This window comes from Plecotus auritus (genome assembly GCF_963455305.1).
Source record: "Plecotus auritus genome assembly, chromosome: 8".
Taxonomy (NCBI): domain Eukaryota; kingdom Metazoa; phylum Chordata; class Mammalia; order Chiroptera; family Vespertilionidae; genus Plecotus; species Plecotus auritus.
The window spans coordinates 68003400-68030834 of record NC_137782.1 but is presented as its reverse complement, the minus strand read 5'-3'; the positions used below and the strand labels follow the sequence as shown (position 1 = coordinate 68030834).

At 50.8% G+C, this 27435-nt stretch overlaps 2 protein-coding genes and 1 pseudogene across 8 annotated transcripts; 2 read left to right on the top strand and 1 right to left on the bottom strand.

The window, feature by feature from the left end:
- The first annotated feature begins 935 nt into the window (after window positions 1-935).
- On the top strand, window positions 936-8497 carry SPEF1 (sperm flagellar 1). 2 transcript variants are annotated; one of them, XM_080683487.1, is made up of 8 exons: window positions 936-1229; window positions 2308-2419; window positions 2743-2899; window positions 3096-3135; window positions 3267-3327; window positions 3472-3595; window positions 3690-3793; window positions 7400-8497. In XM_080683487.1, the coding sequence occupies exons 1-8, from the start codon at window positions 1121-1123 to the stop codon at window positions 7419-7421; spliced, it is 729 nt and encodes a 242-aa protein (XP_080539613.1). In that variant the 5' UTR covers window positions 936-1120; the 3' UTR covers window positions 7422-8497. The 2 variants fall into 2 exon arrangements, with proteins under 2 accessions (XP_080539613.1, XP_080539614.1); XM_080683488.1 differs by lacking the exon at window positions 7400-8497 and having other exon boundaries at window positions 1015-1229; window positions 3690-5972.
- Window positions 7357-7525, bottom strand: LOC308255696 (small ribosomal subunit protein uS14-like; annotated as a pseudogene). The gene has a single exon. The product of its transcript is annotated as a small ribosomal subunit protein uS14-like (transcript).
- A 5025-nt stretch (window positions 8498-13522) lies between the features above and the next one.
- Window positions 13523-27351, top strand: ADISSP (adipose secreted signaling protein). Of its 5 annotated transcripts, none has more exons than XM_080685654.1 (7): window positions 13523-13719; window positions 19191-19213; window positions 21093-21208; window positions 22546-22688; window positions 25276-25414; window positions 26282-26404; window positions 26662-27351. In XM_080685654.1, the coding sequence occupies exons 3-7, from the start codon at window positions 21190-21192 to the stop codon at window positions 26760-26762; spliced, it is 525 nt and encodes a 174-aa protein (XP_080541780.1). In that variant the 5' UTR covers window positions 13523-13719; window positions 19191-19213; window positions 21093-21189; the 3' UTR covers window positions 26763-27351. The 5 variants fall into 5 exon arrangements, with proteins under 5 accessions (XP_080541780.1, XP_080541776.1, XP_080541777.1 ...); XM_080685651.1 differs by lacking the exon at window positions 13523-13719 and adding an exon at window positions 14317-14464; XM_080685653.1 differs by lacking the exon at window positions 13523-13719 and adding an exon at window positions 14521-14850.
- The last annotated feature ends 84 nt before the right edge of the window (window positions 27352-27435 follow it).

The window sequence follows — 27435 nt, the reverse complement described above, 5'->3', positions numbered from 1 at the left end:
GTGCTGTGCTAAGCACTTTAGATGCTTACAAAGCCCCTAGGAAGTAGGTAAAACCATGAGAAAACAGGCACAGGGAGGGTCCAGTAATGCGCCCAAAGCTACACCGTTAGTGTGGAAGCAAGTGTTCTCCCCAGGATGACCCTTGAAGTTGCTGTTTACTTATACTCTGCGCCCTTTTACTAAGGAAGCACCCATCTTCCTAATCCTGCTAAAGGTAGCCCTCTTGAAATGGAACTGGTTGCTGAAGTCAATTTCTAACCCATGGAAGAATAGCTTTTTGGATGGAGATGAGGGATGTGGAGTTCTTGCAGCTCTTATATCTATAAACTCCTGTTCCAGCAGTCCACATACAAATACAGGTCTATAAATACCCTTCCTATTCTCCTCCCTATTACCCCATTGAAACAAATAGGTGAGGACTATCAGTATTTTACAAAGGAGGTTAATAGGGAGGAATTAAATGACCTGCCCAAGGCACTGGCCTTGAGCGCTGGTGTTCTCCCTGGGAGTCTGGGTTTCGCACTAAATGCCCAACCAGAATACTGCTGGGACTGGGATGGGGATGGGGGGTGGGTGGGGGGTGGGAGTGGGGATGGACCTATGAGCACAGAGCTTTGAGGAGGAATCCAGCAAGGAGGTACCATCACAAAGTCCAGGTGGGAAGCAGCAGATGCTGCCTTCACTTGGGACCGCTAAATAATCCAGAAGGGGGTCCCAGCCCTGGGGATGCTGGTGTAGGGTTCTGGGGGCCTGGTTGATTTTGGAAGGACCCAGAGTGAGCCAGTAGCTGGTCCTCAGGTGGCGAGGGCAAAAATTATTTCTTCTTGGGAGACGGGGAAGACAAGGCCACCTATAATCGCCTTTCAAATCTGGAGGCCTGATAGGAGGTAACCGGGACGAACTACAACTCCCAGAAGCCTCTGCTCTCTGGAGTCAAGGATGGTTGTCATGGTTTCAGAAAACAATATGGCCTCTCCCAGCTGGGACGGGAGTCTCTGGGTTAGAGAGGCAGAAGCGGGTCTGGACGCCCTCGGCGGCGAGGGAGGAGACGCTTGAGCGGCCGTGAGTTTGGGACTGGACGCTGCACGGCTGGATCAGCCTGCCTTTGCCGAGGCTGCCAATGGCGGGCAGTGTGGACGAGGAGGCGCTGCATCAGCTGTACCTGTGGATAGACAACATCCCTCTGTCCCGGCCCAAGAGAAATCTCTCCCGGGACTTCAGTGACGGAGGTGTGCGCCTGTGTATGTCCACATTTCTGTTGTGTATGCACGTGTACAAGGGGTCTTTGTGCAAACATATCTTTATGCTTGTGTACGTATGTGGTGTGCATGTTTGGGGGGTTGTCTATCTCCTAGGACTTCAATTGCAGAAATGAGTCTGAGTGTGTGAGTCAGTGACTCTCTCATGGGACTTAATGACTAAGATGCATACCTGTGTATGTATTTTTGCATCTCTGCGTGTGTGCATGCACATTGCTATATTCTATATGTTTATCTTATGGGAGTCAGAGTGTGTGTGTGCTCATATGTGTATTGACACATTTTGTCCTGTATGTATGTAGGGGAGTCTTGTGTGCATATGTGTTGCTTTGTGATTGTGTAGGTGGTTGTGTGTTTACGATTGTCTCCTGGGATTTTAATGTGTGACTCTTTGTGCTTTCATGTGTATGTTGGTGACTGTTTCTTGGAACTCCAGTGATGGAAATATGTGTATGTGTCCATCTCTGTGTGTTTGCATGTGTGCTATATGTGTGCTTGGACATGTGTGTAGTGTATGTGTGTGCTATGTGTGTCTGGACAGGTATGTACTCTGTGTGTCTACACATTCTATCCTATGTGCATAACTGTAAAGGGATCTTATCACATATGTCTGTGTGAATCTGGGACTTTCTCCTGGGACTTTGGTGTTGGAGTGTGTGTGTGTGTGTGTATGTATCTATATGAATGCCTAAGATGGAGACCCAGGATCCTGAAGGGCTCCCATGGAGAGTCCTTCTCTATCAGAACATCAGAGACCACAGTTTTCAAATGCCCTGAGTTAATGGGGAAGGAATATAGCCCCTCTGGAGTGTGCTGGAAGCTTAGTCTCCAGCTGGTCACTGATCTCACTTCCTTTTCCCCACTCTCCCCTGTCCTCTTTCGCCCCTCTCTTCCTATCATCCTTTTCCATTTCCACATCTCCACCTCTCCACTTGGCCCCACCACTCTGCCACCCATGATTCTCCCATTCCACCCATTTGTTCTCTCTTCCTCTTCTTCCTTTCCCATCCCCCATCTTCCATGTCTGCTCCCACTCCTACTCCTTCAGTTCTGGTTGCAGAAGTCATCAAGTTTTACTTCCCCAAGATGGTGGAGATGCACAATTATGTCCCTGCCAACTCTCTCCAGCAGAAGCTCAGCAACTGGGGTCACCTGAACAGGTAGCAGAATATCTGGGTACACTAGCAGGATTTCTGGCCCCTACCCTGGGCTCCCAGGAAGGACTGCCCCAGCCCCTCCACCTCCTATGGTCTCCACAGCCCAGGCAGACAGAACTGTCTGGTGACAACATTAAGGGACTCTTCTATTGGGGAGGTGAAAGGTAACTTGGGACACCCAAGAAAAGGGCTCAGGTATGGTGCTCTTCCATTTCCCCAGGGCTGTGCACTTAGCCCAGCAACTGCTGCACCCCTTTTCTTCTCCCCCACCTCCCTCACTTCATTTCCTAAGGACTTGGTCTGCCATCCCTGTGTCTACCTTCCAGGAAGGTGCTGAACAAGCTGAATTTCTCGGTGCCAGAGGACGTGATGCACCAGATTGTGCAGTGCACCCCCGGCGTGGTGGAGTTGGTGCTCATTCCACTGAGGCAGCGCCTGGAAGAGCGGCGGAGACGCAGGAAGCAGGGCTCGGGCTCCTTACAGGTGCCACCCTACTCAGACTTCTCCCTGCTCTGAGGGAGCCTCTCAGCCTGCAGAAAGCCCCCACCTTGGCGATAAGTGTGGAAGAAGGGTGCCTGGTTAAAGGGAGCCTGGCCTGGGGGACGGTGGGTGGAAGGGACATGCGGCCCTTTGGGGATGGGGGAGCACGAGCTCACAGTGGACCCGGGGGTTCTTTTAGGAGCTGGTTCCCCAGGATGGCAGTGGCTACATGGATGTGGGTAAAGTGCCTTTTACTTTTTCTCCCTCCCAGGGAAAGCTTTTCTCCTTTCCTTCCTCGGGGGGGAGGGAGGAGGAAAAGACAGGAAAATAGGACTCCAGAAGAGTTAGTCCAACACTTACCTCTTCTCAGGTTTGTCCCAGAAGGCCCGAGGGGAAGGTGCCCAGGACCCCCAGGGAGGGGGGCAGCTCAGGTAAGGAAACTGGGACTTCCTGACCTTACCAGACCAGGTAAGGAAGTAGAGAAGGCAGGAATGGGGTAGGGGAGTGGGGAGACCTGGCCAAGGGGCACTGGAAAGATGAGGGCCAGGCCGCCCCTAAGCTGCTTCCCACCCCAGGGGGGGCCGGCAGCCGGTGCCCCGGCGTCCTGGGTATAGCCAGATGCAGCACGGGGACCCAAGCTTCATCCTCCAGATTGCTGAAAAGGAGCAGGAATTGTTGGCCTCGCAGGAGACTGTGCAGGTGAGAGCACTGGGAAGGTGCGGGGGCTTGGGGCCTGTGGAGGACGGGATGAGGGCAGTGGGTCCCTGGGTTTGACCTCTGCGCGGCCGCCCAGGTCCTGCAGATGAAGGTGCGGCGCTTGGAGCACCTGCTTCAGCTCAAGAATGTGCGCATCGACGACCTCTCCCGCCGGCTCCAGCAAGCCGAGCGGAAGCAGCGGTGAGCTGAGCGGCTGCTCAGGACGTGCAGGGATGCCCCAGTATCTGCCAGAGCCCTAAAAAGGCTGACACACCCACAGAACAGCCCATGCACCCACAGAACGCAGACTAACGGGGCGGGCAGGTGGGCGGATCCAGCAGCTCCTAAGAGCCTCCTGGAGCCCCTCCCTTAGGGTGAGGGTGAGCATGGTGAGTGGGCGGTGGGACAGGAGCCCTTACATCTGAGCACGGAACTGAGCCACCTCCTTCCACTCCATCCGGATCAGGAGAATGGACCACTTTCCAGAACCCAGAAACCGTGTGCGGAGACCTGGTGTGTACCCCAAAGCAGTGAGAGACACCAGGGGCTCCACTTTGGAGCTCCCTGTGCTGGGCTTTGGGGGATGGTCCCCCCACTGGGTCCGCACTACTAGAACCGGGTCCCCATCCAGCTGTGAGAACAGTGATGCCTCCATCTAGGCTAGTTCTTTGTGCCCTGGGCCATGGGGAAGCTGCCCCAGGCAGCTGAGGGAGTCCCTGGCCTCTCCTGGGTGCTTACCTGGGACCCATCTGGAGTCTGGAGGAGGGCAGCTGCTGGAGAGGAAGGGAGGAGGAATGGGTTCAGCCAGGTGTGGGGAAGACATCTGCTGTGCCTACACCGAATCGCCCTCCCCTCCCACTAGGTGTAGTTGAGAATATTTGGGGAATATGGGACAAGGCTGCCCCCATTAAAAGCATTGTGCTCTCTTTCTTGTGCTAACCTTCTCTCTCTGCCTGGATCCTTGTGGGCAGTGAGGTCCTGCCTCCCTTTTGCTGCACCCTTCACCCCTTGAGGGCCTTTTACGCCCAGAATGGGTCTTACCTTGTGGGCAGCTGGGCCCTGGGTGGCCACTGCTTTGTAGGTTGATGATACTACATTGTTAGGTCTTTTGCACTAGGAGAGTCTGACTTCTAACTCTGGCCTACTAGACCGACCCCCAAATCCACCCTCATAGTCTCCTCCAACTCTGTCCAAACCCAGATTTCAAATTCTCTCCAAATGTAGCCACATTCTCACCCTAAACCATGCTCGTGAACTGACTCCTAAATGTGTCCTCTGAATGACTCTCAACCCTGCTCACAGACTGATCCCAAGTTTTATGGACTGAAGACAAGCTTGACTCCCAACCCTGAGTAAGATACCATGGCCATGGTGTGACCCTAACTCTGACCAGTAACATTGAACATTTGTAAATCCTAAACCCCCTACAATTCTGTTCCTAGGCATATATGCAACATATACCCAGGAGAAACTTAAGCTTCATGTGTTCTGTGTTCTGGGGCACATGTATAGCAATGTTCATAGCAACACATTTTGTAATAGCAAAAGAACTGAAAATAACTTGTTTTCGTTATCTGTTACTGAGTAACAAATTACCACACACTTAAAGGCTTAAAACAGCATGTATTAATCTCACATTTTCTGTTGCTCAAGAGTCTGGGGATGGCTTAGCTGGATCTTCTGCCTCAGGGTTTCTCACAAGGCTGCAATCAAAGTGTTAACCAGAGGTGTAGTCTCATCTGAAGGCTTGACTGGGGAGGGACTCACTTCCAAGTTCATTTGGTTGTTGATAGAGTCCAGTTTCTTGTGGACTGTTGGAGTGAGGGTTTCAGTTTTCTTGCTGGTTGTTGGCTGGTGGCTGCCCTCATTTACTTGTCATTCAGCAAGGGAGAGAGTTAGATGCTAGCAAGGTGGAATTTATAGTCTTATCTAATGCAGTTACAGAAGTGACATCCATCACATCCATCATATTCTATTTATTTGAAATAAGTCAGTAGATCCAGCCAACATTCAAGGGGAGAGGAACACATAGGTTTGAATACCAGGAGGCAGAGATCAATAGAAGCCATTTTAGAAGCTGGCTACAAGGAGGAAAAAGCAATGGAGGATAAAATCTAGGATAGGGTTTACTTCTGAGAGAAAGCAGAGGGCAGAGATGCAAGAGGCACATTAGTAGATACAAGTTATTTGTAATGTTTTAGTTCTTAGGGAAAGTGGTGGGTTTACAAGTGTTCATAAATGGGCTGAAACAAGTTCATAAGTGGGGAGAAACAAGTGTGAGGTTATTTATTGTTCTGAACCATTAAAAAAATAAGGATTATGTGGTGTCCAATTCTATTTACCTGAGTTCCTAAATTAATAAAAATAAAAACTGATGACTATTCCTGACCTTGGTCTGTGCCCTTCTCTTGCACTCAGTCTGATCTTAGGTTAAACACTGGCTTCAGCCTTGTCCTCTGTCTTACCCAAATTAACCGCAGCCTGTACACATATTGACCCAGTCTAGCACTGTTCTCTCTCCATAGTCTGCATTGGGTCTCCAGTGTTCTGTTCTCTAAACCTTTCATCCATGGACCATATTTGCATGCTCCTGTGTGTGGAGCTGGAAGGAATGGTTTGTAGAGGGGTCTGAGGATCAGGATGTGGGATAGGGCATGGTTCTGCCTTTCAGGAGCACAATGGACCCAGAATGCAGGTTCAGCGATTGGGGTTACCCCCTTAAGAGACTGCTGACCTCCATTAGCAGAGGCTAGGCCAGATCCTGGAGGTTCTTCCTCCTTGAGTCCCCCCACCCTATTCCTACTATCCAGATATGCTTGAGTCTGTTTTAATATCTCAAAACCCTATAGATCAAACAGCAAAAGCAGTGGAGAATTTTATTGAATGTTTCTTGGGAACAAATATGAAGGTGGATTACATCACACTTTATGTCTATAACTCGTCTTTAAACATCTCTCTTGTTCTCTAAGCTTCCCTTCTGACAGCCACTACCATATTCCTCCCACTCTGCTCCTCACTCCCCTACCCTTTCTGATCCACACTAAATTAGATTTCTTCTGGTTCATTCATTCATTAATTCCTCAAATGTTTATTGAGTGTTTACTATGTACTAAATACCAGGAACACAAGGATGACTATAAAACATGATTTGCATCCCATTTTCACAATCCTAGAAGGGGAAAGGCACATAAAAAGACATTTAACATTTTTTGTTACTTAATATTTTGAATAGGTCAAACACATCATTATAAAACATATAAGCCTGCCTGGTGTGGCTCAGTGGTTGAGCATCATTGACCCATACACCAAGAGGTCACAGATTCGAATCCTGGTCAGGGCACAAGCCCAGGTTGCAGGCTCAATCCCCGGTGTGGGGCGTGCAGGAGGCAGCTGATCAATGATTCTCATCATTGATGTTTCTATCTCTCCCTTTCCCTTCCTCTTTGAAATCAATAAAAATATTAAAAAACATATATTTTTCAAAAACATAAAAAGTGAAAACTCTCCTTGGTCCCCCACACCTCCAATAGATAACCTTTTTTTTTTTTAGTTTTTGCATATTCTTCCATAGTATCTTAATGTGAATACAAGCAAATATGCACATTTATTGTTATCTTACCCCCATCTTTTTTAACATAAAGGGGAAGCAGACTACCCACTCTTTTCTGTATTTTTGAACGTTTTTTAAAAGTTATTTTACGTACAAAAAGATAGCATTCTGTCATAAGGTAGATGTCTTGAATGACCCATTCATGGAAGTTCACTTAGTCCAACTTAATGAAGCCTATGTCCTTCGCGTACTGACAGAAACACTGGCGACATATGTTGAGGCCGTATTTCCGGATCAGACTGGCGGTTTGAACAGACGCGGCAAGAAGGAGAACCCTGGCCAAATTTCCTCAGATGGCTCCAGTAGAGTTGCTGGTGACCCATCTTGCTCTCTCTGTAGCAACAAGGCAAAAGGCTCTTTTCTGTATCTTGATTTTCCACTCAATGCGATCTTTTTTAGATATGTGATGGTCAATGTTATATGCCATCTGGACTGGGCCACAGGGTGCCCAGACATTTGGCCAAATGTTATTCTGGGTGTTTTCTGTGAGGGTGTTTTTGGATGAGATTAACATTTAAATGGGTAGTCTGAATAAAGCAGATTGTTCTCCCTGGTGTGAGGAGGCCTCTTCCAATCAGTTGAAGAAGGCCTGAATAGAATAAAAAAGCTGTGTAGTCCCTGAGTAAGGGAGAATTCCTCCTGCCTGACAGCCTTTGAACTGGGAGATGGGCTTTTTTTTTTTTTTTCCTTTGAACTTTAACTGAAGCATGAATTCTTCCTGGGTCTTGAGCCTGCCAGCCTTTGGACTGGAACTAAACCATGGCTCTCCTGGGACTCCAGCTTGCTGACTCATCCTACAGATCTTGCAACTTGCCAGCCTCCATGATTGCATGAGCTAACTCATCTATCTCTGCCTTCCATTGGTGCTGTTTCTCTGGAGAACCTTGACTAATGCAAGATTTTTCCATAACAGTATGTACATTGAAAACTTCCAAAATAAAATTCTATTGTCTGTACCAAATTTAATCAGTCCTTTATGGACACTTGGTTTATTTTTAATCTTTTAAATGAAAAACCTCACACATTCATGATTTAATGTTGTGTATAGTATATCTGCACAATAAGTTCTAGAACTGGGGTTGTTTGGTCAAAGGATACATGTATTTGCCCTGGCTGGTGTGGTTCAGTTGGTTGAGTGTTGTCCTGTGCACTGAAAGGTTGCTGGTTAGATTCCTGGTCAGGGCACATACCCAGGGTATGTTCAGGAGGCAACCATTCAATGTTTCTCTCTCACATTGATGTTTCTTTCTCTCCCTGTCTTTTCCTCTCTCTCTAAAATCAATAAAAACATATTTTAAAAAAAGAGTACATGTATTTGCAATCTTGGTAGATATTGTGAAATTGTCATCTCCAAGGGCATGGTTCAGAGCAAAGGCTGAAGTCTGGTGGCCCATTGCCCTGCTTTGGTTTGCAGTGTTGTGTTTTTTAAAAATTGCTAATTCTTATATTGATGAGGATGTGAAGCAACTGGAGCTCTCATACTCTGCTGAGAGTGTAAGTACAAACATTTCAGAACAGTTTGGCAGTTTCATATAAAATTAAGCATATGCCTATGCTATTGTATGAGTTCAATCAGAGAAGCAGAAAGAATTTGTTACAGGGACTTGGCGTCAGGTAACTGTTAAAGAGGCTCTGTAGGCTGTTTTTTTGCATCTGATTCTGGAGCTCAAAGTTCACAGGTCAGGCAGTTGGGAAGGGAGGATGGATATAAAGTGGGGAAGAGAATGGATGAGTTGGAATCCATGAGCACAAGCTGGAGCCCTTGAAAAAAAAATGGAACTCATGTTAGTTCCCACTGCCTCCAAATTTGATGATGTGGGTGTCGTGCTGGAGAAGTCAGTGCCCTTTCCTATCTGGCCCAGGAGTCAGAGAAGCTGAAGGAGAATCCAGGGCAAGATGGGGTAGTTATGGGCCTGGGTGCTACCATGCCAATGAGATGAGCCAGCAGATCAGCAACAAAGTAGATAGGCAGGAGCTCTAGACTTTGCAGGTGTAAAAACCAATATAGCCACTGCTTTTCTTCTGTCCTCCAAATCTCATGCATAAATGTCTGTTGTGGACCACTCTAATTGGAAACATACAAGAGAATTCTGGGAAATGTAGTTCACTCTAAATTGGTATATTATAAAACCAATGTTCCAGCAATTCCATTCCTCAATATATACTCAAGAGAAATGCATCCATATGTTTACCAAGAAATGTACTAGAATATACACTACAACATACAGTAGTCCCCCCTTATCCACAGGGGTTAACTTCTAAGACCCCCAGAAGATGCCTGAAACCTGGGAGAGTACCAGATCCTACACATACTGTTTTTTCCTACACATCCATAGCTATGATAAAATTTAATTTATAAATTAGGCACAGTAACAGATTAATAACAATAACTAATAATAAAATAGGCCGAAACCGGTTTGGCTCAGTGGATAGAGTGTCGGCCTGCGGACTGAAGGGTCCCGGGTTCGATTCCGGTCAAGGGCATGTACCTTGGTTGCGGGCACATCCCCAGTGGGAGGTGTGCAGGAGGCAGCTGATCGATGTTTCTCTCCCATCGATGTTTCTAGCTCTCTATCCCTCTCCCTTCCTCTCTGTAAAATATCAATAAAATATATTTAAAAAAAATAAAATAAAATAGGACAATTATAACAATACTAGAGGCCCGGTGCATGAAAATTCATGCACTGGAGTGGGGTCCCTCAGCCTGGCCTGCTCCCTCTCACAGTCTGGGAGCCCTCAGGGGTGGGAGGCAACCTGGTAATCAGGGGAAGGCGACGCCCCCATCACACTTCTGCTGCTGCCACTGCTGGCAGCACAAGCCTCGGCTGGTTCTGGTTACCTGAGCCTCGGGTGGCCCTGGGCAGCTGGGCAGCCACCATCTGAGGCTTGCCTGCGCCTCAGGCCCACCCTGGGCAGCTGAGGGGCTGAGGGCAGGTCTGGCACACTGTGCGCCTGCCACGCCCGCCCGCCCCTCCCCCCCCGGCTTGGCTGAAAGGACTGGGGGACTCCAGCAGCAGGCAAGTGGCATGCCTGCAGCCCCCTGGGACTGGGGGACTCTGGTGGGGCTGAGGGGACTGAGAGCCATCATCTTGTGGCTATGGGTACCGCCATCTTTGTGATGGCATGATGGTCAATTTGCATATTCCCTCTTTATTAGATAGGATACTGTACTAAAAGTTATGTGACAGTGGTCCCTCTGATACCAATCTCATAACAGAGTTGACTGCTGTGACTAATGGGTGGGCAGCATATATAGTGTGAATTCACATCACTGTCAGGATGGAGCAGGACAGCACAGGACTTCTTTGTGCACTCAGAATGGTGCACAATTTAAAACTCATGAGTAGTTTATTTTTGGAAATTTCCATTTAATACTTTGGGATCATGGTTGATGGCAGGAAACTGAAAACACAAAAAGCTAAATCACAGATCAGAGAAGGACTGCTGTAGCACCAGACAGTCCACAGTCAGCAGCTAGTCTGTGTTGGAAAGAGCCAGGGATGGATTTGAGAAGTTAGCTAGAAAGACATAAAAAGGCAGGCCTTGCCTTGTTCTTTTTTTTAAAAAAATATATTTTATTGATATTTTACAGAGAGGAAGGGAGAGGGATAGAGAGCTAGAAACATCGATGAGAGAGAAACATCGATCAGCTGCCTCCTGCTCAGCTGCCTCCTGCACACCCCCTACTGGGGATGTGCCCGCAACCAAGGTACATGCCCTTGACTGGAATCGAACCTGGGACCTTTCAGTCCCCAGGCTGACGCTCTATCCACTGAGCCAAACCAGTCAGGGCTTGCCTTGTTCTTGAAGGGAGGATGAGTTTTGCCCATGAGAGGAGAATAGGGATGGCATTCCAGGTGGGAAGGTAGCATAAGGAAGGTATATGAAATCAAATATCTTCACAGATCCAGAAGGCAAAATTAATGTGAGAAGCCCAGTATAGCTCAGTGGTTGAGCTTTGATCCATGAACCAGGAGATCACAGTTCAATTCCTGGGCAGGGCACATGCCTGGGTTTTGGGCTTGATCCCAAGTAGGGGGTATGCAGGAAGCATCCAATGGATGATTCTCATCATTGATGTTTCTCTCTCTCTCTTCCTCTCCTTTCCTCTCTGAAATTAATAAAAATTTAAAAGAAAATTAATGTGAGAAAATAGGTATTGGTGGGAACTATGGCAAATTGATGTGCCAGCCTTTGGTGCCAGGCTGGAATGTGAGTCTATCTTGTTAGATCTTCTGATATTTCAAGAGAAATAAATAGAGGAAGAGGAAGAATAGAAAGAGGGAGGGGAGGAAGAGGAAGAGGAGGAAAAGAAAAATTAGAATTTTTAAAAGCCCACCTAAGATAAACTAAATACAACTGCAGTTTTGGGCCCACTGTCTGCCAATTTTATAGCTTGAAGAATAGAATAGACAGGGGAGTACAATTTTTAGATGAAAAGGGGCCACGTACTAAACCTGACAAGCTCAGGGGAGGCCTGTGTAGTGGCCTTACCTACTCAGAGACCTAAAATAACCACATAGAATGGTCTGAGATGAAAACTTTTTAACTAAAAACAGTTTATGGTGGGTAGTCAAGTCCTAGGCTAGGCTAGAATCCTCACTGACAAAGGTCAATCCTTTTTTTTTTCTTTTTTAAAAGTATATTTTTATTGACTTCAGAGAAGAATGGAGATGGAGAGAGAGATAGAAACATCAATGATGAGAGAGAATCATTGATTGGCTGCCTCCTGTATGTCCCCTAGTGGGGATTGAGCCCATACCCTGGGCATGTGCCCTTGACCAGTATCGAACCCAGGACCCTTCGGTCCACAGGACAACACTCTATCCATTGAGCCAAACCGGCTAGGGCACAAAGGTCAATCCTTACCTTAGTTGAGCCTGTTTATTGTCTTTTGGCATCTATGATAACATACCTTTATTATTATTTTTTTAAATATATTTTATTGACTTTTTACAGAGAGGAAGGGAGAGGGAGAGTTAGAAACATCGATGAGAGAGAAACATCGATCAGCTGCCTCCTGCACACCCCCTACTGGGGATGTGCCCGCAACCAAGGTACATGCCCTTGGCCGGAATCGAACCTGGGACCCGTGAGTCCCCAGGCCGACGTTCTATTCCCTGAGCCAAACCGGTTAGGGCATATGATAACATACCTTTAGAATGTCAAGGTAATTTCCCTTTTTCTGGACCTCTTTGGGTACAACAACCATACCAGAGCAGAGACCACAAATTCCCTCACTGTTATTATGATAATGGGATTTTTAAAAATTTATTTTAAAAATGTTTTTACTGATTTTTTTTTTTTTTTGGTTATTTTTAGAGGGAGAGGGTGGGAGCACGTGTAACATTGATCAGCTGCCTCCTGCACGTCCCTTACTGGGGATCAAGCCAACAACCTGGGCATGTGCCCAAACTGGTAACCTCTCTGTGCATGGGACAATGCTTAACTAAATGAGCCACTTGGTCAGGGCAATCATGAAATTGTTGACTGTTAACTATCCTGTACCCACCTATGTAAAAGAAGTATGTGTCTATCATTTTACCTTTTATCCAATCCCAGGGGTTCTCCTCCCCCGAGCGCACCGCGCCCTCCCCCCCACCACCCCCCGCCTTTGCTTTGTCTCACCTCCCTAATCTATTACCAGTAGATTTCATGTAATCCACTTATGTCTTATCTTTTTATTAAAACGTATAAAGCTGGGCGCAGAACTGCCATTTTGCGGAGCATTTTTCTTAATCCGTTGAGGTTTTTCTTCCTGGCAATTGTCATCAGTTTGGTTCAAATAAACTCATACAAATTCTCTGCAGGTTGAACCTTTCTTACTTTGACAAATTGGAGGGGGAGCATAGTAGAGTGCATGGAACGTGGGATTGGGTAGTGAGAGAGCATCTGGCAGGAGCTGGTGGGCCGTGTGGAAATCTCCCAGTGCCAGCACCTGAGGACAGCATCTCAAACTCCAGAATGCACAGGAGTCACCCAAAAATGCTGCTAAAAAGTTTGTGAGGTTCTGCTGGACACAGTCGAGACAGTCGCAAACCAAGGAGCACTTTGCAGCAGGGTAGGACTCGATGGAGACAATAGCTCAGGAAGATTAGTTTGCCAACAGCGTGCAGACAAAAGCACAGGGTAGGAGCCTTGGAGGCTCCCCAACGGCAGAGATCCGTTCCTTCTGAAAGGAGGCAGGACCTCAGCCGCTCAGGCCATCTCTCTCCTAGTCACGTTTGAAGGAGGGCGCTGCATGCTCTGGAGGGCTCCCTGCGGGCACTTTAGGGACTCTGTCTCGGCGGAGGAAATGGTGTGTGTGTGTGTGTGTGTGTGTGTAGAGGTGTTTAAGGATAGGAAGGCGGAGGTGCAGCTAGAGCCGCTGAAGACTCTCCCACCGCTACCCTCTGCCTCTCGTTCCTCTACTCCGGGCAGGCGCCCACAGCCCACCTTGCAGCGCTGAGCTAGGGGCATCCCGCTGCCATGACATCCTGCATCCTGCTGCCATGACGACTGCCTCCTTGGAGACCCGGTACTGAGGCTGCGGTCCCGGAGGGCCCCAGGTTCTCCCAACCCCCACCCCGCGTGCCTCCTTTGTTCTGATGTTTATCTCGGCGTGCAGGGCTCCCAGGAGGAGTCTCAGGTCCGCGCCCGATCGCTTCCTTCAAGACGGGATAGGGGTGAGAGGCAAAGAGGCCAAAACCCAGGGCTCGCAGAGCAGCTCCTGGACTGGACCTAGAGATGCGCGAACCGATGGCGGAAGCAAGCTAGGGAGCGACTTTCGTGTGCCCCACCTAGTCCTGAGTCCCGCCTTACGACCGCTGTAGGGGGCAGAGCCTAGGGGAGGCCCTTTCCAAGTTGAGGCAGAGGCCGGAAGTGCAAACTCCACAGGGGAAAGTGGGGCGCGGGCGGGACCTACTCCAAGCACTCTTCCTTGCCTATCTCCCTTCTGCCCGACGCTGGCCTCAGGTTAAGTCGGGCGGCCTCGCTGCCTTCATCACAGCACCTCCCCCGGCCCTAAGTGAGGGCTCGCACTGCGCAGCCGCATGGCCCTGCATGTGATGCAGTCGCGCAACGCCCGTTGGCGGTTCTCTGGCGCCCGCCTATTGGTCTGAAGCAATCCACCAATGGGCGGAGGCGGGGGCGTGCCCGAGAGGCGGGTGGGTGCCACTCTGGACTCCCTCCTCGTGCTCGGCGTTGAGACCCCCACTGCCCCCGCGATCGCCACTGCCCCCGCCTCGGTAGTCCGGGCTCGGCCCCGGGGTGCGCCTCGCACGGTAAGACTGCCTCTCCTTCCGCTACCTGCTGGTTCCTCCCCGCTCGCGGAGATCCCCTCCCAGCGGAGCCTGTGTCCTAAGCAGTCGGTGCTTGAGACCCCATGCGGCTGGGGCGGTGGAGGGGCGCTCCGTTGTCGGGGCCGGGCTGGGGAGGGCTCTCTGGCATCTGAGCTGGGGAGATGCCCGGCTCCGGGGACGTGGTGACCGTCAGCTGGTGTAGCTGGGATATTTCTGTGGGACGCTGTCCGGGGCACGTGTGACACTGTGACGGCGGGGGCGTCACGGGGTCAGCGCCATCAGCATCCCCCCACAGCTACAGCCCCTGCCTCGCTGTGTGACCTTGGACGGGTACCCTCTCTGAGCCTCGAGTACCTCGGCACCCTCAGGTAGGAGGGCGGTGGTGTCGGGGAGTGCGGGCTCCAGAGACTGCGTCAACAGAGGTCTTGGTGGGGAGGGCACAGGATTATCTTTGAAGACAGAGCCGCTGCCTCACAGACCGGAGGGATATGATGGGGAGTTGTGGGGGTGGGGTCCTTTACCCTCATTTGTCCTCGGTGAGAATGAGAATGGGGCGGGGATGGGGGCGCCAAATCCATGGGGATGGAGGCGGGAGAAGATACAGGGCCCTACACCTGGCCCCCTGGTGCATCTAGGAACTTGGCCCTGAGGCTGCAGGAGGGATTCCATTTAGGTTCTGAACCAGTGTTCCAGTTAATGAACAGGGGCCCTGCTGGACTGAGAAAGGAGGCACTGGATTGCCTTTCCTCTTGATTCTTGGCATTAGGAAGCAGTAGAACTGAAGAAAGTCAGGGGCAGCTGACAAACCCTGGACCCTGCCTGGCCTTTACTTGTTGGGACCACCAGGGTGGGGCAGGCAGTCTGGACGCTAGAGGGAATCTAAGCACCTTCTAGCTGAGGGCTTGGGGTAGGATTTTGTGGGGAGGGGATGCTGGATAGAGGAAGGCAGCTCTTCTTGGGGAGATAGGAGGGTGTGGCATGATGGATGAGAGAGAGAACACTCATACCTATCCTTACAAGGAAATGGAGTCACATCCAGACTGAGTTGATATAAAACTGCCACAGCCATACCTGACTTCCAGTCTTACCTTTCCAGGCATTGGTCTAAGTATGTGGGTCCCCATTGTGTTCAGTCTTTGTTGGGTTCTGGAGCCAGCAGGTCAGTGGCCCCAATGGGCAATCTTTTTATAAGCTTGAGCAATTAAAGAAAAGATGTCTTTATTAATTTTAGAGAGAGGAAAGGATATGGAGAGACAGACATTGATGTGACAAACATTGATCATTTGCCTCCTGCATGCCCCCTACTGGGGATTGAGCTAGAAACCCAAGAAGGTGGCGGGTTCTGGAGCTCCACCTGCCATAGGTCCTCCTTCCCAGTCTGGAGGCTTGGGCCCCAGTGTGGAACAGCCTGGAGTAACAGACAGCACCCAGTGGGGCAGGAGTCTAAGGGGCTGAGAACTCTGGGTTTCTGTATAACTGTCCATCTGTCTACTCACTTGTCATTGTCCCTGGGCCTGTTCTTCATGCCAGAGGCTTCACTGGGCCTGGCTGAGCCCTGCCCTGGATAGGGTAACCTTGAAGCAACAATTCTCTATAAAGTGAGAGGGACCTGAGCTGGCAGCATTCTGTCCTCTAGAAAGAAGTTTCCCCCAATATCCCTGAGAGTAACTGAGAGCCAAAGAAGCCCTTAAGGCCCTTCTTCTAGCTTTCCAGCCCTCCCCATCTTGTGGCTTGTCCATGGTACCACCCCTGACCTGTTAATAGCCCATCTAAGGAGAGGTGTCGTTTTTTTGCTGGGCTGGGGGTATTTTCCAGGATGTACATTCTTCATATCTGCCTTGTGAGTTCCTCTGGTTTTGGGGACAGCAGGCTTCCAGCAGTCTGTTCTCTGTCAATCCCTGGGGACCTGCCTGGCCTGGGAGTGGAGGAGGAGGACAGCAGGATGGAGGTGGAAAGGGGGAGGGAGGCTCCTCAACCCATGAACTGTATTCTGAGAAGGCTGAAGTCCCGGGGGGCCCACCCTGAGGGCCATTCCTGGCTGTTCCAGGATTGCCTGAAGTCCTCTCTCTCCACAGTGCTGCCCTGAAATTGCCTTTGCTTCAAAAAGCAGGCCTTAGGGGGTTTGCTTTTGCAAAGATGGGGGTGAACTGGGGAGCGTTGTCAGAGCTTCAGACACCAAACCCTCTGAGGAAGAGGCCACTGCTTTTTCCTGTGTTACAGATGAGGAAACTGAGGCACAGAGATGTGAAGTAATTTGCCTGGGCAGCTTGAATCTGGACCAGGACTGCTGGGCTCAGGAACCATGTCCTGGCCCATGCCCCTGCTGGCTCCAGAAGGCTGTGCAACTTGGGGCATACTCAGGACTTGGCTGGCACAGGAAGGGGCCTCGCAGTTCCCTGTGGACACAGTGCAGCAGGAGAAGGCTGGACACCTCCTCCTGCTTCCGATAAGGAATTGTGTGAAGAGCCTGGCTTCCAGGGGACAGCCTTCTGCTGTGAGAAAGGAGGCTTGCTTCTTCCTGGCTCTGGGCCCCTGAAGTCACTCGCCTCCCCCTCTGCTAGTCAGTGCAGGAGATGCAGGTCCTACTCTCTGGCTTTATGCAGGCCCTACCTTTTGGGCTTTCCATGTCAAGGATGGAAAGGGTTGATCACCAGTTGATGGTGGCAAGGCTAGAAGAATGCCTAGTGGGAGGCTATACTCTGAGATGGGGCGGTGGTTGCCCTCCAGGGCAGAAGTTGGCTAAGAGAGTGGGGTAGGGCTTTCCTCTTCCTGAGAGCATTTGGTAAGAATTGCCAAGAGGGCCCAGCCAAGGCCCCGACTCGGGCTCCGCTTAGTTTGGTCATTCATTCATTTAACAAATATGAACTGAACACAGGTTCTCCCTGCCAGGTGCTGGGAGCGTTTGGCCAAGACAGAGTTTGGCAAAGACAGTTACTGCCTTTGAAAGGCAGGGAACATAGTTATTAAGTGATCCCATAAATGAGAAGGGGATCCTTTTAAAGGTGTTTCAGGCCTATGCTGGGATGGGCAGGGGTGTGGTGTTGTGCTACCCTAAGAAAGGTATGCTAGGACTGAGATCCAGGTCAGGGGGACAGGATTGTTCTGGATAGGATTGTTTCGGGCAGGCAACATGCAGTGCATTGTGGGGGAAGACAGGGAGGGAGCCCTGCAAGTATTGGGTCAGAGTGTTTTTGTGAAGAGTCCCCAGGAGCCTTTGCTGATCCGCCACTGGTTGAGAGTTTCACCAGGGCCTCCAGGAAGTATCTTGGGAGATGCAGGGATCTTGTGAGCATTGGACAGTCATTCCCCCATGGCTGCAGAGGTGTGGCTGGAACAGCCTCTTCAAAAAGTGGGAAGGTGATCTGGTACCCCTTGCTCGTGGCCATTTTTCACATACTCTTGAGTCCATAGCTTCAGAGGGTGGCTGGAGTGGATGGGGTGGGGGTAGGCTTCTCCCCTAGAGCCGGAATCCCTGGGGATAAGCAGACCCAGAGCAGCCCAGGCCAGAGATGATGAGTGAGGGCATAGTAACCCTCCTTGCACTCTGAGTGGGGCCTGGGAGCTAGCCTCCAAGGGGTGGGGATGTGTGCTGGCCTGGGCTGTACCTGCTGTGGTGACTCCTGCATTCCTGAGACCCAAGCCTTGCCTTTCCTTGCAGCCTCCTTCAATCAGGGGTTCCTGGCACCCAAGCTGGTCACTGTGCCCAGGAGGCAGGGTTGGGCCTGGGTGGACTTCTTGAACTGGGAAGTGGAAAGGGAGGTGAGGCCGGTGCCCAGGCAGCTCAGCACCTGAAAGACCTCCAGGTCATGCCCTCCGCTGGCCCAGCCCCTCACTGTGAGGCCACCAATCTGTGGTTTGTTTCCTTTCCTCATTCCCTGGACTAGCTGAGATCATTCGTGGGTCACTCATCTCCCAAATACTTCAGTGTGTATCTGAAAAATAGGACATACTTCTCTACAGAATACAATTTCATTATCTCACCAAATAAAATAAGCCCTTATTTCTTAATGTTGTCTTAAGAACCAGTCCCATTCACATTTTCTAATTATCCCCCAAATGTATTTTTTATGGGTAGTTAGAAACCCCTTACCCCATTTGTTTTTCTTCTTGCAGCTGATGTAGTGGAAAAAACCAGGTCATTTGTCCCATAGAGTACCCTGCCTTCTTGGTCTCTTTGTGTGTTAATCTAGAACAGCAGTTGGCAGACTTTTTCTGTGAAGGGCCGGATAGTAAATAATTTAGTCCTTGCAAGCTATGTGGTCTCTGTGGCAACAATTCAAACTAGGTTTTTTTTGTTTTTTTTTTTAATTTTTAATTTTTTTTTATTGCAAAAGCAGTTTTAGATAATATGTAAACAAATGAGTGTGGTTGTGTTCCCATAAAACTTGACAAAAAACAGGCAGGGGCGCTGGCTGGTTGGTTGGAGCTTCCTCCCGTACACTGAAAGGTGGCCGGTTCGATTCTGGTCAGGACACACCCAGGTTGTAGGTTTGATCCTCGGGCAGGGTAGGCAGGGCGGTTGGGCACCCGCGGGAGGCAGCAGATTGGTATTTCTCTCATTGATGTTTCTCTCTCTCTCTCTCTCTCTCCCCCTCCCTCTCTCTCCCCCCATCTCTCTAAAGTCAATAAAAACAAAACAGGCAGCAGCCCTGTAGTCTGTTTTTTGCCCATCCCCTATCTAAAAAACTTCTCTTTATTTTTCTTGCAGTTTGGAAAAAAATAACAAAACAGGTCAGTTGTTCTAAAGACTATCCTGCCTTCTGGGTGTGTCTCATTGCTTTCTTGTGGAGTCATTTAATTTGTTCCACTAACCTCTGTGTTTTCAATAGGCCAGAAGTTGGAGCTAGGGGCTTGATTAGATGCAAGTTAGATGTTTTGGGCAGGTGCTGTGTCCTTGTCAGTGGTGCTGTGATTTGGTGCTGCCTCACATCAGGAGGTATCAGTGGTCAGGTTCCATTGTGAGTGAGGGGCGATTAACCGGTGCATGACTGGCTGATGTTACATCTCTCCATTGCAAACTTGTGTCATTCCCCTTAAGAACTCTAGGTCATCTGTTGGTGACATGTGAGAGAGAATCTGTAAGCATCTACTTCTGTCAACCTTTTTCCTCCTGGTTTACCATCCACTGACTCACTGCCTCCAGCACAAGTTGGGGGTTGCAGAATTTCTGGCATTTGGTCATTTCTTTGTTATTTAATAGCGAGAATTCTTCTGTAAAAAAAGAGCTTTCTTTTAACCACCAGGCAATTTCATTACGGGAAAGGCCAGGAGACAGGCTGAATTATTTCTCGTTATTGCCAATTTTCAGAGTAAAGAGTTAGGGCATTGTCACTGTCAGTGGTGACAAATGAGGGTTTGGGTTTGTTTGTTTGGCTTTCTCTCTTCTTTTGTTCCTCATCTCTGTGACTGCTCCAGTTTTATGTATTCCATCTGTTTCCTTCAGTTGCACTCATTATTCTTTTTTAAAAAAATGTTTTTATTGATTTCAGCGAGAGGAAGGGAGAGGAAGAAAGGGATAGAAACATTAATGATAAGAGAGAATCATTGATCAGCTGCCTCCTGCACAACCCCTACTGGGGATCGAGCTCGAAACCCCGACATGTGCCCTGACTGGGAATTGAACTGTGACTTTCTGATTCATGGGTTGCCCAACCATTGAGCCACACTGGCATGCTTATTATTCGTTTTTTTTTTTTTTTAAATATATTTTATTGATATTTTACAGAGAGGAAGGGAGAGGGATAGAGAGCTAGAAACATCGATGAGAGAGAAACATCGATCAGCTGCCTCCTGCACACCTCCCACTGGGGATGTGCCCGCAACCAAGGTACATGCCCCTGACCGGAATCGAACCCGGGACCCTTCAGTCCACAGGCCGACGCTCTATCCACTGAGCCAAACCGGTTTCGGCACTTATTATTCGTTTTGATGTTGAGATGATCCTAGCTCAGCCCACGGGGGCCCGACTGCTCACACAGGCTTCCTGGGCACCTCCGCTGTCCCTGCCTTGAGGCAGCCTGCTTTTGGGGAGCTGAGCTGGGGAGGGCAGTCCCCATTCACAGGCATCTGTTCTGTATATGGCCCTGGTCAGTCACCAGTAGGGAAAGCTCCAAGGACACGTCTTATGTAGACCCCCATTCTTGTTCCCCTCTAAGCATACTGTTGACTCTGACCTGGACCCAACTTACTGGGTGTATGACCTGAACACTGTGGACTCTGGCTGCAGGAGGGTACACCCCTTGGTGTCACCAGCTCTAGAACTGGCTCCTGGAAAGAGCCAAAGAAGTCCCCTCCTTTCCAGACTGCCCTTCCTGTCAGCCTCAGGTGGCCTGGCACACGCGTTCTGTGCTGGTGCTTTGGCACCCAGAAGCTGCAGCTCCGTGCCTGCCAGTTGGGCCCTGGGTCAATAGGGTGTCAGGCGGGGTGAGAGCTCTTGGTGAATGTGGGGTGTGGGTAGAGGAGTTGGGGGCAGAGCTCCTTGTGCTAGAGGATGCAGGCACCACTTGGGGTGCTAAGAGCAGCAGGGGTTTGGGTCCTTCCTAAAGGGAGGTCTCTGTTCTCAGGCCATGGGTGGCCCTGATCCATGCCTTCCCCACTCCCTACCCTACAGGCTCCTGCTGGTGTCCTTGGAGCATGGGAGGCTGCTGAGCTTAAGCGGCAGGGTCCAGAAGGAGCTGCGTGTCTCCCCCGTGGCAGGGAGGGCATCCATGGCTGCAGCCAACAAGGGTGAGTGCCTTCCTGGCCTGGTGGGCTTTGCAGGGTCTTCCAGCGGGTGCTGGTAAGAGGGGTGTTATTGCCTGTGGGGCCTGCATTGGCTGTGTGTGTGGGGGTGTGTGTGTCTGAATGTGAGCACAAATTACATCAGTAATTGCACCAGTGTTTATGCCAGGTCCTAGGGTACACCCAAGCCCTAGCAGGGAATGTGGGGACCCCTTGGTGTGCTGGTCTGTGGAAGTATGTGCCCTCATGTCCCTGTGTTCCATCCTCTGTGTTGCACTGTGGGGGTTGGGGGACATGTGGGGCTTGGGTGAGCACTGAGCTTGGCGATGTGGTAGAGCCACAGAAAGGAATTTTGGTTTCATTCAGAGTCAGAAGGGCTCCTGGAGGGTTTTAGGCAAGGGAGGCTGGTGAGATTTAAAGGTCAGGTCTGGGGTCTCAGCAAAGAATGTGGAAGTACCAGGCTGGCTCCTCTAAGAACCCAGGCCAGGGCTAGGCCAGGCCCTGCACCAGAAGGACTCTGAGCAGGGCTTTTGGAAGGCCTCGGGACTGTGGGGGCCAGAGAGGACTGGGGTCATGCTCTTGGTAAGACAGACCTCCCCCAGGATTGGCTCCTGATATCTGCCTGTCTCAACTCCTGCCTCCTTGCTTTGGAGAATCTGACCCCTTTGGGGACAGCTGAGGGTCTTGTGAAGGGTTACACAGAAGAGGGTGTCTCTGGGTAGAGTCCTGGAGGCTCCCCTGGGTTCTCCCATCTTTCCTGCCAGTGATCCGTGATGAGTTAGGGGCAGTGCAGCCTCTCCCAGGTGGTGGGCTCAGTGTGGGGTTTGCCCTCCCTTTGTTTTTCCCACTCCCAGACAGGTCCCAAGGAGCCTGTTCCTGTCCTTGCCCCTCACCTCGACCAGGTTGGGGTCATCAGGAGGGGCAGGCAGGGACCTCAGGCATAGGCGTACCTGGAAGAGAAGGTCCCAGAGATGGGGGGCGTGGTCCTGCAGAGGAAAGCCCTGGGCAGGCTTCCTGAGGCCAGGGCTGGGTCTTGGTCCACCTGGGGCTAGGTGAGAGTCTCTTCTTGTCTCTGGTGTCAGCCTTATTCCCCTTAAGTGAGGTGTGATATTAGCCAATTCCCGACACCCATTCTTTGGGTATTTTTTATGGGAGGACTGGGCCTCAAGCCTCATGATCCCAAGAGTCTGGTAGGATGTGGCCTAGCCTTGAAAGGAGTTCAGCCAGTAAGTGCTGGGTGATGTCAAGGGCACTTACAGGGCCTTGGGGAGCAACAAGGAGGAGTCATTTCCTGGGGGTAGAGGAAGCCCGCAGTCCCTGAAGCCATCTCCCACTCTTCCTAGGCAACAAGCCCAGAGTCCGGAGCATCCGCTTTGCAGCAGGCCACGATGCGGAGGGCTCCCAGAGCCACGTCCACTTTGATGAGAAGCTGCATGACTCAGTAGTCATGGTCACCCAGGAGAGTGACAGCAGCTTTCTGGTTAAGGTATGTGCACAGCTCCCACCGTTAGTCTTACTTCCTCCACCTCCTTCTCAGCCCTGCTTGGCTTCCTGGGCGTGGCAGTTTCACATCCTCTAAGCTGCCTCCATAGGCATATCTTTATCCCTCCCTGGGCCTTGGTTTCCCCATCTGTGCAGTGGGAGGTGAGGAGACTGCAATGAGATGAATACATTTAGAATGTCACCTTGAATGAGGTGAGTGGAGTGGAGCCGTTATCATCTGCATCACCCTAAATATAGCAATGGAAGGTGGGTGTCCAGGCTGTGGTGTCACAGGCTTGGGTTCAGGTCCAGGCCTGCTAGTCAGGCTCTGTGACCTTGGACAGTTCACCTCAGCTTCCTGTTTTCTGAAATGAAGAGAATTCACATCCCATAGAATTTGTTCGAGAATAAAATGGAAGAATGTATGTATGTTACACAGTGGCGAGACTGACTAATTATGCTAATAACAAGGTATGACTTTATTTTCCTTTTTTGCCAAACCGCTGGCTAATTTGGCCCCATGTTTTCTGCTCTTTGGAGCACACCTCTTATTGGTCACACTTCACATACCCTTTAGTGTGGCTTCTCCAACTCTTGGGACACTGTTGGATCCCACATCCACTTGGGAGGGGCAGGAGAAAGTCTCTGAAGGGAATGGATTGGGGGAAACAGAGAGTGAGACCCTCAGGTTGGACAATAAACCAGGGCTCCAAAGTTGAGCAGGAATGCTGGGGGGCAGGGGGGGGGCGCCCTTCTGGTCCATCGAGACCACCTTGAGGAGTGGCCCAGATTCATACCCATCTCTGCCCAATCCTTGCTCTTTCTCTTAGGACAACTTCCCCAAGGGAATAAACAGAATGAAATAAAACTTAAAAAAAAAAGTAGCCCTGGCTGGTTTGGGTCGAGGGTTTGATTCCCAGTCAAGGGCATGTACCTCGGTTGTGGGTTTGATCCACCGCCCTGGTTGGGGCATGTACGGGAGACAACCAATCGATGTGTCTCTCTCACATTGATGTTTCTATCTTTCTCAACGCCCCCTCCCCTTCCACTCTGTCTGAAAATCAGTGGGAAAAATATCCTTGGGTGAAAAAATCTCTCCCTCTCCCCCACTCTCCATTGTAAAATCTATCATGTCTATTACAGAAACTTTGGAAGATAGAGAAAACGATAAAGAAATTTAAAAGTACCCACAATTTTAGAATCTAGAAATAACAATGGTAAATATTTTGATGTGTGTCATTCTAGTTTTTTTTATAGCTTTTGTTTCCATAAACAAAAAGCTGGTATCACAGTGTAACACTCTTTTTTGCTTGCTTCTGTTGTGAACCGTCTCCTGCCTCTGTCAGTAAATCATTTTCCATGAGATTCTACAACTGTATTCCATTATATATATCATCGTTGATTTAGCTGGCTCCCTATTCCGGGTGTTACTGCTGTTTCTATTTCTCACTGTTATAAAGAGGGCAGTGATGAGTATTTTTTTTGCACATCTCTGAGTATTTCCCCTGGAAAATTCTGCAAGTGGTGCAGCTGCATCACAGGGTCACCCTTGGCAGTTCCAGCCAGAAAGCTCTCTTGAGAAGTGTGTCCTCCACCTGCAGAATGCGGGAGCCACACGGACTGAGCTTTATCATGCAGTGGCATCAGCCTGATCCCATTGAAAGGCTAAATGTTCCATGCAGCCAACCCCAACTGGCCCCCAGGGATAGCGCCCTCCAGCCCCTGAGAGCATGAACAGAAGAGTGTGTGTGCATGTGAGCTGTGGGTACAGCATGCACCTCTGTATCTACTGGACTGGCACTCGGTCAGTCTACCTGCTCAGCAGCCATCCTGGCTTGTGACCCTTCATACAACTGGAGTTTCCAAGGATGGCATGTATCCCAGAGAACATTGGTTGCCAAGCACTGTATGAACAAAAGAAATTCCTTGGACCCTGAGTCGGGCCTTTTGGACACAGTGCGCTTTTGAGTGGGCAGGCAGGCATCCATGTTCAGATGCCAGCAGGCAGGCAAGAGCCTGGGTTCAATGGCTGGTGCCACGTCTGTGGGCCAGCTCTGGACTGACACAGCTGGTCTCGTGTCAGTTTCTAATTCTATCCCAGCCTTCATTATGTGCAGTTTGTGTTGCCCCATGCCTCCACATGAGTGACTGGAGGACCAGTGTCCCTGACCCAGGGCTATTGGCTCTGGGCAGGTGATAGTAGTGATGGGGGCAGGTGAATGGCCCCTTCTGGGCAGTGGCTGGTACTTTGCTCTGGGCTACTCATGGTAAGTGGGGCCAGGAGGGCTGTAGCCTATCATTTCCTGGCTTCCATTTCCTTGTCTATAAAATGGGCCACTGAGGAGCTGTGGGGCCCATGAGACAGATGCTGAAGAGTGTGGCCCAGCTGTGGGGTGAGGTCCTCAGGGAAAGACCTGGAGTCACCGGGCTTGGGGTGAGGACCAGCTGGAGTGGAGGGGGCAGATAGACCCCTTAGGATCCCCAAGGAAACAGGTGCAAAAGCCCACAGGATCATAGATGGCATGACGTGGGTGGGCCCTGGGGGAGGCTGTAAGTGAAGGTGCTTCCTTCCTCCACCCTTCCTGCTGCAGGTTGGCTTCCTGAAGATCCTGCACAGGTATGAGATTACCTTCACTCTGCCCTCGGTGCAAAGGCTGAGCAAGGACGTCCGAGAGGCACCTGTTCCCAGCCTGCACCTCAAGCTCCTCAGCATCATGCCTGTCCCAGAAGGTGTGTCCTCTGCTCAGGGTGCTGGAGGCTTGCCTTCCTCCAGCAGGGCCTGGGAGTGAATGGGAGTGAGAACATGGGATGCTCTTTTCCCCCTATGGAGGGGGGACAGGCAACTCAGCATCTGGGAACATGACGCCTTCTATACGGGCTCACAGTGTGGCAACTTGGCAGGTCCCTTGCCCCAGGCCTCACTTCCTGGACAGAAGCCCATGGACTCACACTGTTGGCCTATGTCTGCCCCATTGCCTGATAGTTCATTCAGCAGGATGATGGGAGCCACTGAGGAGCTGGCTCTGGACCTTCAGACCTCCCTCCCTATGTCCCTCAAGAGAAACCTGCTGGAGCCTTAGGAACTTCATGGCTCCCTCCTAGCCCCCACCTGGGCTTTGGGCTGGGGGCTGCCTCTCCCTACCCTGCTAAGCTTCAGCCTCCACCCTCTCCATAGGCTAGGGTGTCAGTTTCACTATGTGCCGGAGCCCCAGCTTCAGTCACATGTCCCCCCACCTCCTCATACCTTACCCTTAAGTGGATTGAGCAAACTCCCTCAGGCCTTTGCCTCTTGCCACCTAATCTGCTCAAGTCCTGGCCTGTCCACCCTCCTTTCCAATCACTCCCTCTCCCTGCCTGCCTTTTCGGGGAATCAGCAGTCCCTCCTCCTGGAAGCCTAAGTTTGACCCTTGGAACCTTAATGGGGTGGCCCACAGGCCTGAGGCATGTAGAGGTCATTGAAGGATGCGAAATTTCTGACGCCTGTGCCCCAGCCCCAGGGGCACGGGTCCTGGGCCATCCTTGCTCTTTTGGAGGAGGGAGATGATGAGTGCTGGGGGCAGGGGCTGGAGGCCATGGAGTTGCTGATTGCCCGGACAGGTTACAGCGTCAAGTGTGAGTACACAGCGCACAAGGAAGGCGTCCTCAAGGAGGAGATGTTGCTAGCCTGTGAAGGTGGCACAGGCACCTGTGTGCGAGTGGTGGTGCAGGCCCGCGTCATGGGTGAGAGTGCAGGGCATGCATCTGGCTAGGGGAGGGAAGCGCCTGTTTGGCCAAAAGGGGATTCTGCCTTCCTCCTGTCTGAAAAAGGGATCATTGCCATGGCTGGGGTTCCCCACCTCCTTGGTGAGTGTCTCCACTTCCCCCCCATCCCCCCCCCCCCCCCGCAGTAGAGCCCAGAGAGAAGGTGGAGGGGTCCTCTTGGAGTGGGTGGGGCCAGTGGTCCAGCCTGGCATACTGACTTGAAGCCTATCTTGCAGACCGGCACCATGGCACACCCATGCTGCTGGATGGTGTCAAGTGCGTGGGTGCTGAGCTAGAATACGACTCGGAGCACAGCGACTGGCACGGCTTCGACTGAGGCCCACACCCCGGCCCACCTTGGGGCCCCTCAGCCTTAATCTCCACCTCATCTCCCCAAATGCTGCATGATGGTGTGGCTTCCTCATCTGTCCCTAGGATGGGCATGGGGGTCGTGTGTCTAGGGGCCTCCAAGCTGGGGCCTTGCCCACACCTCACCTCTGCCTTCATTCATGCCACCTCCCTGCCTCTCCTGTGTCTTCCTCTTCCCACTTCCTCCTCTCCATGTGCCTCAGTCTCCTGCGGGAAGAAATGGGTTGAGCCCCCAAGGAGGCTATCTGAGGAGGGGTGGAGGAGGGGGAGGACCTAGGGTGGGTTTTACCTATCCCTCCCCACTTGCAAGCCATAGGAGTTCCAGCCAGGGCCCGGGAGAGGAGGGAGCTGGCTCTGTGATGTCATCATTTCCATTACTGCTGCTGCTGTCTCATTTAAGCCACCTCTCCTGCCTCCTCCCTCTTTCCCACTGCTGTCTATGGTGAGTAGGAGGGAGGTGCAGTTCCTAGCTCCTGCACCCAGGTGTGTGTTACTTGGTTTTTAAACAATGGTTGGGATGAAATCCTAAAGAAATAAAACTTTCAGTGGATACCAGAGACCAGTGGGATTTTTGTTCTTCAGGGTCCTGAGAACGCCCAAGCCCTTAGGCTTAGACTATGGGCCAAGGTACAGTTCTGGCT

Bases quoted from the DNA above. Each gene is read 5' to 3' on its own strand.
- ADISSP (XM_080685654.1), top strand. The intron at 25,415-26,281 runs GTGTGTCCTCTG...TTGCCCGGACAG, and splicing joins CATCATGCCTGTCCCAGAAG to GTTACAGCGTCAAGTGTGAG. The intron at 26,405-26,661 runs GTGAGAGTGCAG...CCTATCTTGCAG, and splicing joins GGTGCAGGCCCGCGTCATGG to ACCGGCACCATGGCACACCC.
- SPEF1 (XM_080683487.1), top strand. From the start codon at position 1,121: ATGGCGGGCAGTGTGGACGAGGAGGCGCTGCATCAGCTGTACCTGTGG. The intron at 2,900-3,095 runs GTGCCACCCTAC...GGGTTCTTTTAG, and splicing joins AGGGCTCGGGCTCCTTACAG to GAGCTGGTTCCCCAGGATGG. The intron at 3,794-7,399 runs GTGAGCTGAGCG...GCGTACTGACAG, and splicing joins CAAGCCGAGCGGAAGCAGCG to AAACACTGGCGACATATGTT.